The 13,308-nt window shown below is 39.6% G+C and overlaps 1 protein-coding gene across 5 annotated transcripts in view; it reads right to left on the reverse strand.

The window, feature by feature from the left end:
* Nucleotides 1-13,308, reverse strand: part of GRHL2 (grainyhead like transcription factor 2) — a 170,572-nt gene that overhangs the window by 35,394 nt on the left and 121,870 nt on the right. For all 5 annotated transcript variants that reach the window (XR_009490532.1, XR_009490531.1, XR_009490530.1 and 2 more), the window contains exons 9-11: nt 9,114-9,272; nt 1,270-1,357; nt 444-583 (exon numbers count right to left, since the gene is read on the reverse strand). Coding sequence is in view for 2 of the 5 variants with exons in the window: in XM_025001874.2 (XP_024857642.1) it covers nt 444-583; nt 1,270-1,357; nt 9,114-9,272 (387 nt within the window). In the remaining 3 variants the exon portion in view is untranslated. The remainder of the gene's footprint in view (nt 1-443; nt 584-1,269; nt 1,358-9,113; nt 9,273-13,308) is intronic.

Below are 13,308 nucleotides of genomic sequence, written 5' to 3' on the forward strand. Positions count from 1 at the left end.
AAATAATTTACCTATTCAACAGTAACTGTCAATTTACTAAGAAAAAGTTTTTAACAGAAAGAATTTTCCTCTTAAGCAACTTTCCAATGGGTGCAGTTCAATTTCCCACCATTAGATGGAGCCCTATTGCATCATGCGGATCCCACAGAACAAAACTCACAAAACTTGCCTTACAGGTTATCAGCCTTCTTACTTTCTTCCTCTTTCATTGCTTTGTCAACACTTCACCATTATCAGCTCACTCTCACCTTCCCCTTAGTAAGTTGGTTTCCTCTCCTGAGACATTCCTTTCTATAAAATTACATTTTCTGTAGGAAATGGCTGACTTTTGGTCGAACGCATAGATTTTATTTTTCAGGTCAATAGCGCCTGAAGTGATGGTCTCTTAAGGCTCTACCTGCCGAGTGGATGGATGGCAGGCGATGTGAGCGGGTCAGCCATACCTGTCCTGTTCTCTGCAGGTTTGCGAAGTGAACATCAGGTATGAAGAGGACGGGCTGGGAGTGCAGATCAGGCATTGTCTTGAAGTAGGTGACGTCACTCTTCTTCTGTAACGGTATCGCTGCCAACTTCCCATCAGAGGCTGGACACGATCACAAAACCCGTAAGTGCAAGGGTCGTGGATGACTTAAGATCTCTCACTTGTAAGCTCTAGTCTTGGCTAAAGTTCGCAATGGTCTCCTATGAAGCTTCCCAAATGCCATATATGTGAACAGACTTTAAAAGCCTGCCCTCTCCCATCACCAGACCAGCAGAAAGAGTGTGCACTTGGAGTGAACACTCCTGAAGGGGTGCTCTCCTGTCACTCTCTGCACCCTAGATTTGTCTGGAGAAGGAGGATGTTGGTCTCTGGAGTATGAGAACCTCCCTCCTAGCTCTGACGTAATCACATGATCCTATTTGCTTTGCACAGGGATGGTTCACCCCATCGCCGTGGCTAGCCATAACTTGTGCTGTGCTTAGTTGCTCAGTTGCGTTTGACTCTTTGCAACCACATGGACGGAAGCCCGCCAGGCTCCTCTGTCCATGGGGATTCTCCAGGCAAGAATACTGGAGTGGGTTGCTATGCCCTCTTCCAGAAGAACTTCCCAGCTCAGAGGTTGAACCCAGGTCTCCCTCATTGCAGGAGGATTCATTACTGTCTGAGCCACCAGGGAAGCCCAGCCATAACTTGGACGTGCATATTTTACCTGCAACCCACTTCTTTCCACCCATTCCTTGGTGGACCTGGCCCGGCTGAAGCCCACCCCCCTTCTCAGCCACACTCACAATTGTTGCACTGGGTCTGGGAGGCCTGGCCTTTCCCCTTCTTCCTGTTCTGTTTCCTCTCTTCATCTCGGATTTTTCTTTCTGCTCCCTGACAGGGAAAAACAAATGCAGACAATGCCAGGCATGTTACCAGAAAGTGCAAAACAATTGTGCACACACAAGTCACAGGGATAAGAAATAAAACGTGGGGAGGGGAGGCCAGCAGCCGCGGCTCCAACCTCCAGCGAGGTCGACCGCCCCTCAGTCTACCTGATGTTGCTGACGTCCTGGGGGAGGGAGGGATCCCACTCCTCCCAAAGTCTCCCCTTTTTTGGTATCTTGCCTATCTAAACAATTCCAATTACAGAAAGGCCAGACTCAGTTCCCTATCCCAGTAAAGCCGGTTAAGTAATTTTAGTGGTATTTATTTAAAATAAAATGTTGTAGGATGACGCATTGGCCTGCTATCTTTCCTAATCATGGAGTGGGCATGAAAGTTGAGTATGAATTTCCTATAAAACTTTTCCTTTGCTCCTTGGTATGGAACTTTAAAAAATTATTACAGAAGAGGAAATGAGGTAGGGCTGAAGCAAACTACACAAGGTGTAAGATTTTGTATATACAACTACGATCTGGGCTTTTGTCTTAATATGTTCATATGCTCCTGGAAATGGCATTCAATTTGCCTTTTTGCTCCTCTGTTCCCTGTAATTTGACTTTTTCATTGGCATCTCTTGCCAACTCCATCCAAATTAACCAGCTGACCATCACCCATGTCTCTTGCCCTCTTGGTCTTCCACAATTCTTTGATCATCCTCTTCTCTTTTTGGTCACCCTTTGATGTCAGCTTTGCTGACTCATTTTCCTCTTCTCACGCCCCAAATACAGACATTTCCACATAGTTCCCTTTGCCTTTCCCTCTCTCCATTCTTGTGGCAGGGAAGTCCATCTATACCTGTATTTCCAAGGCGCTCTAACGCGACACCTCTCCCAGCCTCGACTCCTCCTACATTTCAAATCCTCACTATTTCTGCCCTTTGTGGCAGCACATTTAAAAAACAGCAAAGTGTGGACTGCTCAGCAACCTCTACCCCTAGAAAATCCCCAAGTTATCACACACAAAAGAGATAGATCTGAGAATATACAATTTAATCCTTCTGTAAAATGCACACAGATCAATTAAAAAGGAAGGGACAAGTTGGTAGAAATACTTGCTATATAAATCTCATGTGCTGTGCTGTGCTGGGCTTCGTCACTCAGTCGTGTCTGACATTTTGTGACCCCATGGACTGTAGCCCACCAGGTGCCTCTGTCCTTGGGGATTTTCCAGGCCAGAATACTGGAGTGGGTTGCCGTGCCCTCCTCCAGGGGATCTTCCCAACCCAGGGATCAAACCCAGGTCTCCCACACTGCAGGCGGATTCTTTACTGCCTAAGCAACCAGGGAAGCCCGTAAAATCTCATATAAAGTGTTAAATCAATAACATATAAATAATGATTCAAAGTTAAAAAGAAAACAGCAACTATCATACCAGTTAAAAAATGGACAAGAGTCATGAAGGCAATTCACAGAAAGGGGCACGCTAATGGTTTAGAAGTAAAACACTGAAATATAGATTTTGCTTATCAATCTGGCTTAAAAAAAAAAAAAAAAACATAATCCCAATTCTGGCCAAAGTAAGGCCATGACACAATGGAGACATGTGGCCAAGGGAGGCATCCATCATAAAGGACACGGCTTTAGAGCTAATTCTTCATGAACAAGTGATGACAGCTAATCAGATGTGGCACTTCCTCTGTGCCAGGAGAGCTCTAAGAACTTTACATTGGTAAGATTTGGATGCTTATAATAGTTTAAACGGATATTATAAATATGCATTTTTATGTCAAAAAGCTTCTACTCCAAAAAGAGACTAATCATTTACAGTGCTCTATTTTTAAGTTTTAAATTGTCACTGATGTTTATAAACCATAGAAATTCATAGAAAGAAGGAGATAAAATATAAAAATATTTCCTTGGAAAGTCTCTTCAAGATATACTAAAAGTTTTGTAGAGATTTTTGTCTAGATAAGGTATAATATTTTCAGAAAAAAAATAAAGTGCTAAATGCACAAACATGACTTTGTTCAAATGGGTGTGAAAAAGAAGCAAAAGGCCCTTATTATTCATTTGTAGTTGTGTCCATGTAAGACTTTTTTCTCTGTATTTGAAGTTCTGTACAATATAGTATTGCATGTAAGTCAAAATATAGAAATGTACCTACATAAATTATAACTCATTGAAGACACATCCCAAAGTTTGTCGAGCAATTTTATTTTAAAATTAGTCTTCTGTCTTGTACAATTTATGTGAAGAAAAGTTCTGAAATTACCGTTCCAAGGTTTATATATGTTCAGTGTCAATTTTTAGGAAATAAAGCCACCTGCTTATCATTTTACAGGGGTTCTTTGATACGCCAAACCTGAAGGATTAACATAAAACACAGAGTAGTTCTCCATAGAGCCTAGTCCGGGCACCACATCTATGTAAGAAACTCCCTGCCCTCAAGGCCCAGAGAGCAGCACTCCAAAACAATTCTGATAGTATCCAAACTTAGGAGGACCACCGTCCTCATGTTTAAAATAACGCTTTGATTCACAGTGACCCAGGGCAGCTTTGATACATTCAATTATGATGAAGAACCATCCTTGAACATGACCTTCCAAGAATTCCTTTCCTTCTTTTGATTATTTGTGACCCAAAGCTTCTGGAAAATATTTTCACTCTCATTAAAATGTAAAAAAGTCTGGTTCTTCCAGAAGGGTATAATTTGCTACAAATACCAAATTTATCATTTGAAAATAATTTCCCCCACTTAGATGTTCATTATGAAGCGTTAAATTTGGAGAAAAGAAAAAAAGATGCCAGAGGATTTCCTGATTATACTGTGATCACCTTTGCCACCTCTTGAGAGGTGATGGCTATCTTTATATTTGTATTTGATACTTAAATTGTTTCTCTTAAATTTGTCTCAATAATGTGGCCTTAACCTATTTAAAGTTGGCCAAGATACCGAGAAGGTATTTTGGAAAAATATCTTTAGTTTTTTATAATCTCCAAGATAATTCTAAGCAAGAATTAATAAAGAGGGGGAAAATTCTTAGGAGAAGGTGGCTTTATTTTCAAGTTTTGAACAATATATAGTTGCTCTTTGCAGTAATATGATTCTTGCTTTTCATGAAAGATAACTGAATTAAATACAGATATAAAGATATCTGCTTCCCAGGTAGCGTAGTAGTAAAGAATCCATCTGCCAACATAGGAGACGCAAGAGATGCAGGTTCAAACCCTGGGTTGGGAAGATCCCCTGGAGTAGGAAATGGCAAGTCACTCTAGTATTCTTGCCTGGAAAATTCCATTGACAGAGAAGCCTGTCTGGCTACAGTTGATGGGATCACAAAGAGCTGGACACAATTGAGTGACTGAGCCCATAAAAATACAGACAAAAGTATTGATAAAGATATAGCCATATAGCAGATCCTGAATTTTTAATTCATAAACATATGTATTTCAAAAAACGAAATTTTAATATCAAAAAAAGGGAGAGAAGTCCTTTATTTTCATCTGCAATCTTACAGGTGCATTAATTAGAAATCAACCTAGGGAACTATAAATAGTACAAAATTCCATCTGTTTTGTGGGAAATTTACAGTTTTAAAATGGAATGTGAAGAGTTGACTCATTGGAAAAGACTCTGACTCTGGGAGGGATTGGGGGCAGGAGGAGAAGGGGACGACAGAGGATGAGATGGCTGGATGGCATCAATGACTCGATGGACGTGAGTCTGAGTGAACTCTGGGAGTTGGTAATGGACAGGAGGCCTGGCGTGCTGTGATTCATGGGGTCGCAGAGAGTCGGACACGACTGAGCGACTGAACTGAACTGAAAATGGAATAGCTCTTAATTCCTTTGCTTTAGAAGATGATTCAAATTAATCTTTTGCATTTATACACACATTTGAAAGTGCAAGAACTAAAATGTCCCAGGAGTGAGTTTTGCCTGTATTTTGAAATCATGGCTACAAATATAATGACAAATCATAGCAAAAGATTTTGCATCTAGCTTATTGGAATAATTAAGAGCAGTTAAGATTAATATACTCTGCTTATCCCATGAGATTCCTTCCCTATGAGTTTCCTGATCCTCATCATCATGTTAACTAAAAAGCGACCCACTAGAGACTCTTTACATCACTAGTTCCTTGGAGTCCCTCTCATTCTAGGGCATAGTGAACAATATGGCACTCTGTTTATTCTGCATTTTATGCTTTATTTTTATTTTTAGTATTTATTACATCAACACTCAAAACAAATAATTATACGAGCATCTCTTAAGCCTTCTCTTTCATACTTTCAATTCCAGCTGTGACATAAAGGTAAACAGATTGCCCAGGGCCTCCATTCCACCCTTCCTTCCTTTTCTCCTTGTTCCTAATCTTCCTCCTTCCTTCCAAGAAGGAGATTCAGGGAGGGGGATTCTACTATTCCCCTTGAAACTTCTGGAATAAAAGAAGGGAATTCAAATCAGTTAACTGTTCTCCCATGCGTACTTTAAAAATTCCACCTTGTACATCATTTGAAAATGCTTTCTTAACATTTAATATGTTGAATTAAAGATATAAGGAATCTGAGTTTGGGATCAGACATGGATTTACACGCAGCTACTCTGCTTTTTCGCCACATGACTCTGGCGAGTTACCTGTGCTCACTGGCAATTTTCTCATCTACATAACAACTGTGTCTACAGACCTACCTGTGCCTCCTCTATATCATGGAAGCTGCCTAACTGGGCCTGAGAGGGCTGTGCTGCTCTGACAATTAGCACTAATTGAAATCATTGCAACTTGAAACGCTATCGAGATTTTAGAGACATTTTCCATTATGCCACATGTCCCTAAACTCAGTGCAGTTCGAGTTAATTTGCTTCCTTCTCTCGTCTCATGATCATCTCTGCCTTCTGTTCAGAGATGCCCACTTCTTCCTCCTCTCCAACTCTGCTAAACGACAACTCAGACATTTTAATGGCCCTATAAGCTCTTTGATCTACATCTGACTGCAGCACCGTTAAGAGTGCTGGCAATTCTGAATTAGCCACTAACCTCTTTTTCCCCTTTCTGTCTTCTCCCCAGGATCTAACTGAACTCCTACTCTTTTACATCCAGCCAACTCCCTGGCAGCTCAGTAGTAAAGAATCTGCCTGCAATGCAGGAGACTCGGGTTTGATCCCTGGGTTGGGAAGATCCCCTGGAGAAGGAAATGACAGCCCACCCTAGTATTCTTGCCTGGGAAATCCCATGAACAGAGGAGCCTGGCAGCTACAGTCCATGGGGTCACAAAAGAATTGGACATGACTTAGAAACTAAAATAACAGCAAGAGCAGTTGCCAGTTTATTCAATTTTTCATATTCTCTCCCTACCCTACCCAATTGCTAAATAATTATGTCTTGATTATTGTCAGAATATATCATATTGCCATTCCTGTCTCTCCCATCATTTTATCCAAGATAAAAACACGTGGAATGCTCACTGTCAGTCCTTTTATCAATGTCTTTACAGTCATATTGGTGTCTAAACAGAATTTTTTACTAGATTCCTCGAGCAGAAATATTCCTTGGATTTTTGCCCCTTTGGTTGTTTGTTCACTGGTGGTTTTGTTTCCTTGTTTTATTTTGTTTTGCATTTGCCTGTTTTCCTTATACTTGAAAATCAGCTTGGCTGGATGTAAAATCCTTGGCTCACATTTTCTTTACTTGGTTACTTTAAATATCACTGTCTCCTGACAAGGCGCTGCTGTTGAAAAGCTTGATAATAAAAGTTTCCTTATAAATGATTCATTGCCTACCATATATAAAGTAGATGGCTAATAGGGACCTACTGCATAACACAGGGAACTCAGCTCAACCCTGTGTGGTGGCCTCTATGGGAGGAAAGTCTGGAAAAGAGTGGATATATGTGTGTGTGTGGCTGATTCACTTTGCTATGCGCCTGGAACCAAGACAACACTGTACATCAACTACACTCCAGTAAAAATTAATGAAAAAAATTAATGACCCATTGTCTATTTTATTTTTCTTAGATGCCCAAAGAATATTTTTAAAGTCCAATGGCTTTTGATATTGGCTATCCTCAATCAACTTTCCCAAGTGCCTGGTAGCTCATTAAAAATATGTTCTTTTTAAGTTTTCCTGATTTGTCCTTTTTTAGCTTTTCTTCTGTTCCATTGTTTATGTTTTCTCCCACAAAGATACATATTATATGTTTTTGTATCTTCTTTCCCTCTCTTCTGTATCTATTATTTTCTCTTAATTGTTTTCTCATTTCTTCAAGTTTTTAAAATTTTGCCATTTTATACTTGTATTGTTCTTAAGGAATTATCTTTGACATTTATTTACTCCCATGTAGTAGTCTTTACTTCTGAAACATTTTAATCTTCCACTTCTAAATTTTTTCCTGAATTCTACTATATCTCTTTTCAAGTCATTCTGGTCTCCAAACATCTCATGTCTGAGTTTTTCAAATTGTTGTTTATGTTGTTCTTCATAATTTCCATGATTTTGTTAATTTCATATTTTAAAATTTTGTTAATTCTCAGCCCATCTGAAACAGTAGGCTATAGACATAAGGACATATAATATGTATCACCTGTTTCGGGGGCATGTCTTTCTGGCATGCATCCATGGTCCACAAGAAGTTAGTCTAATCTTAATTATATTTTTCATGTAACACTGTAGGGGACTCAACATTTTTTCTGTTAGTCATTTCTAAGTGAAATGAGTAAGTTAGGATAATTCTTCTAGCTTGATGGTCCTCATGCTCCTACTCTAGCTGTGTTCACAAAGTGATAACAGAAAATCGTCCTGTATTTCCTGAGATCTCACTACTCTGTTTTCTTTCCCCTCTTCCTTTTTAATTGGAACTTCTCATTCCTTTGAACCTTTGCTTTGTTTTTGTCTAACTCAACTTGGATTCTACTCCCAGTAGCCTTTTCTCAGAGCAGGATTTTTATCCTAGAAGGGAACTTCGATTTGTGACTTTCCCAAGTTTATAGAGCCCCAAACACTCCAATGCTTTGTCCCCTTGCACCCACCCAGCAGTAAATTCAAGTCTGCACACTCCATCCTTCTACCCCAGTCTCACCAGATGTCCTCGATGCCCACTGCACTCTCTGCTATCATGGACCACTTGACAGAGTCCTGTTCTTCGGTCATCAAGTGAGTCCATTATTTTCCCTCATGATGCTGACATCATACAGGTTCTGAAACTGTTGATGCTTGGTCCCATTCACATTTGGGATTTGTAAGGGTCTCTCATCACATAAACATGGGATTTTAATCTTTGCTATTCTGATTGATCTATCTCATACAGGGGGATTCAAGAAGATTCAAAAATTACATGTCCTCCTGAAGCATCATGTTTGCTAGTGAACATACTTAAAAGGTACTGTGTCCATTCCAAAAGGCTCTAGAGGAGACCCCATTTAACCCATAAAAGAGGTTATATTAGTATGTTCTGGGACAAGATCTACCTACCCATTAAAAACTATCCATCTATTAGATCAGTTATATCTATGTGAATCAGACTCATAGCACAGCACAATGTCAGTCATTAAATTAGTGCTAGAATGATTGACCGAAAAAAAACAAATACAGTTGATGGCTCCGGAGATAGCTAATAAGAACTGAGAATGAAAGATTGCCACTCCCACTGTGACTGGAAAGTGATTATTTGGACACCACTAGACAAGAAAAGGTGACAAGGGGAAAATGTCATCAAAAGTAATATCTAATAACAAAAATACCTTTATGACAAACTGTCATCTTTACTCACTTTGTCGCAGAAGACCTTGATCTGGCAATAAGCTCTATGAATGGGTTTATTGCTACGATTATTATAACTGTATGTATCAATCTGAATCATCAAAGGAAGTCCTTTCACTCCTTTTTGGGAGGAGAAATCTGTACTCAGGCAGTTCACGGTGATGAAAATCTGAGGGAGGAAGAAAGGAAAAAGTTCACGAGTCACCATATAAAAGATCTATTAAAAAAATGCATAAACCTTAGACTTAAAATTAGAATATTAAACAAACCTAAAAGTACAACTAAAGAATATGTGGATATTCTCACATAAAACTGATTTATTATAATTTCTAGTTATAAATTTACAACATTTTTGCTTTTATATTTAAACTTGAAACAGACAATTTAAATTTATCTTTATATCAGCAATGCCTTATTTTCCAAACATGCATAAGTTAGTTGGGTGAAACACTATCTCCTCAACATATAAAAACTGTAACTTTTAATAATTACATCGATTTCTATAATCTCTGACCTGTGGGGGTTAAAAAAAAAAAAAGCTACACAACATCTTCCTTTGCATCTTATTGCATCGAAACATAGTTGTTTGTTTACACATCTATTTTTCTTATTTTCATGAGAGTATGAGATTTGAGACAATTTTTTATTATTTTTGTATTACTGGTACTTAATGTAATGCCTAGCAGAGAATAACCATTCAATAAACATCTGATGAATGAGGTCAACGAATTTATCTAGAAAGCCCACTAGACTGAGAGTCAAAAGCCCCAGGTTTTAGTCCCAGCTCTAACATTAACCAGATCTCAGTCAAGCCATTTCTAGTTTTTGGTTTTCAATTTTCCCATTAAATCATTCTTAAACCCTCTCCAAAGAACAGAATATAAAATGCTAAGATGCTTTCAACTTGGTGAAAAAGTAAAAGAGCTGGCAAAGTAAGACATGGAACAGGAGGAGGGACGGGTAGTAAAGACATCAGCATTCTCATCTTACAACATGAGGTATCAAGAGAGACAAGCAAAATGATATGAATCTGAAAAAATGGAACTGCCCAACAGAACTAAAAATAATAATCTCATTATAAAATACTGAGAGGAATGGAAGGAGGAATACAAATGATTAAATTTATCCTCCTTTTCTATAGTATATAGACATCAATACATACCACTTTATTTATGAAGGACTAGGGATATAAGGGGGCTTTCCAGGTGGTGCTAGTGGTAAAGAACTCGCCTGCCAAAGCAGGAGACATAAGAGACTCGGGTCTGACCCTGGGTCAGAAAGATCCCCTGGAGGAGGGCATAGCAACCCACTCCAGTATTCTTGCCTAAAGAATCCTATGGATGGAGGAGCCTGGTGGCCTGCAGTCCATAGGGTCACAAAGAGTTGGACATGACTGAGCGACAGCACGCACGCAGGGATATAAGGACAGCACTTAGATTTATCTGGTGACTACATGAATAGAAGAGGCAGTCTCTGGGGAAAAAGAGGCACAATAGATTACATCCTTGATACTATTTTCAGTTCAGTCAGTTCAGTTCAGTTCAGTCTCTCAGTCGTGTCCAATTCTTTGCGACCCCATGAATTGCAGCATGCCAGGCCTCCCTGTCCATCACCAACTCCCAGAGTTCATTCAAACTCACGTCCGTCGAGTCAGTGATGCCATCCAGCTGTCTCATCCTCTGTCATCCCCTTCTCCTCCTGCCCCCAATCCCTCCCAGCATCAGAGTCTTTTCCAATGAGTCAACTCTTCGCATGAGGTGGCCAAAGTACTGGAGTTTCAGCTTTAGCATCATTCCTTCCAAAGAAATCCCAGGGCTGATCTCCTTTAGAATGGACTGGTTGGATCTCCTTGCAGTCCAAGGGACTCTCAAGAGTCTTCTCCAACACCACAGTTCAAAAGCATCAATTCTTCGGCACTCAGCCTTCTTCACAGTCCAACTCTCACATCCATACATGACCACAGGAAAAACCATAGCCTTGACTAGACAGACCTTTGTTGGCAAAGTAATGTCTCTGCTTTTCAATATGCTATCTAGGTTGGTCATAACTTTCCTTCCAAGGAGTAAGCGTCTTTTAATTTCATGGCTGCAGTCACCATCTGCAGTGATTTTGGAGCCCAGAAAAATAAAGTCTGACACTGTTTCCACTGTTTCCCCATCTATTTCCCATGAAGTGATGGGACCGGATGCCATGATCTTCGTTTTCTGAATGTTGAGCTTTAAGCCAACTTTTTCACTCTCCTCTTTCACTTTCATCAAGAGGCTTTTGAGTTCCTCTTCACTTTCTGCCATAAGGGTGTTGTCATCTGCATATCTGAGGTTATTGATATTTCTCCCTGCAATCTTGATTCCAGCTTATTATTTGTATTCAACAGAAAACTTTAAACTCACTGTTTTAAAATTGTACAGTTATGTATTATGAAATCCATTTCATCAGATGTATTATCTGACTCTTGTTTTATTTGGTCCCTTTGAAATCTTTATTCACCTTCAAACTCTTGTCCTAAAGCCTTTCATATCATAGCAACACCCCCAGAAAACACCCTGCAGAAAGCAAAGAGCCACTTCCAGGAGCTGCATTTTATTTTTTATTTTTATTTTTTTGACCTTCTCCATCATCTTTATTATATGTTACAAGTGTACAATATAGTGTATTGTATTTAAATTTTAAAAATTGTACACCATTTCTAGTTATTATACAGGATTGTCTTTATTCCCTTTCTTTGTAGAAATGTCTTTTCTTTTTTTTTTTCTAATTTTATTCCACTTTTAAACTCTACACAATTGCATTAGTTTTGCCAAACATCAAAATGAATCCACCACAGGCATACATGCGCTCCCCATCCCAAACCCTCCTCCCTCCTCCCTCCCCACACCATCCCCCTGGGCCGTCCCAGTGCACCAGCCCCAAGCATCCAGCATCGTGCATCGAACCTGGACTGGCAACTCGCCTCCTACATGATATTTTACATGTTTCATTGCCATTCTCCCAAATCTTCCCACCCTCTCCCTCTCCCACAGAGTCCATAAGACTGTTCTATACATCAGTGTCTCTTTTGCTGTCTTGTACACAGGGTTATTGTTACTATCTTTCTAAATTCCATATATATGCGTTAGTATACTGTATTTATGTTTTTCCTTCTGGCTTACTTCACTCTGTATAATAGGCTCCAGTTTCATCCACCTCATTAGAACTGATTCAAATGTATTCTTTTTAATGGCTGAGTAATACTCCATTGTGTATATGTACCACAGCTTTCTTATCCATTCATCTGCTGATGGACATCTAGGTTGCTTCCATGTCTTGTATTATAAACAGTGCTGCGATGAACATTGGGGTACACGTGTCTCTTTCCCTTCTGGTTTCCTCAGTGTGTATGCCCAGCAGTGGGGTTGCTGGATCATAAGGCAGTTCTATTTCCAGTTTTTTAAGGAATCTCCACACTGTTCTCCATAGTGGTTGTACTAGTTTGCATTCCCACCAACAGTGTAAGAGGGTTCCCTTTTCCAGGAGCTGCATTTTAAAGGCCATTCAAATTTTTGATCTAATTCATTTCAGGCCATATCCCTGGTCGTCCTTTGGTAATTCATACAACCAAATCTCTCATTTTTAGTGCTATATCTATATAAAGATCTCCTTTTTCTGAGCCCCTTGCTTGGCAATAGAGACACATTAGCAAGGCAGCACACCACATCAATCTCAGTCAAGCCCAGATGACACATCTTAGTGACATGCTAATCACAACACCTATGGACACCATGACACAGGATCTCACTTCTCTAGCTGCATCCGGAAACAAGTGCCTAAAGATGATCTAACCATAAATATGGGTATTCCATTCATTCATTCCTTTTTCATTCATTCATTCTATAAAGATCAACACAAGTTCACAGTAGTTCAAACGCAGCGTTAGACACTGGGGATACAGAAGAAAGCAGATCCGTCTCATGGAGCTAATAGTCCAAGGGGAAGACAGATGAGTAATCCAGCAATGACCAATACAGAGTGGTCAGGGCTCACCAGAGAGAGATGTGTACAGAGGCCATGAGAACACAGAATACTGAACTTGAAAGACACAAGTGAAATACACAACCCACAGAGACAATGGGCTAAGGTCAGGGATTCCATAAATACTTGTTTATTATTTAGGAAAATAAAGGCAAAGAGTAACTAGAGATGCAAATGTCAAGTGATTTAGGAGAGCT

This window comes from Bos taurus, chromosome 14 (genome assembly GCF_002263795.3).
Source record: "Bos taurus isolate L1 Dominette 01449 registration number 42190680 breed Hereford chromosome 14, ARS-UCD2.0, whole genome shotgun sequence".
Classification (NCBI taxonomy): Eukaryota; Metazoa; Chordata; class Mammalia; order Artiodactyla; family Bovidae; genus Bos; species Bos taurus.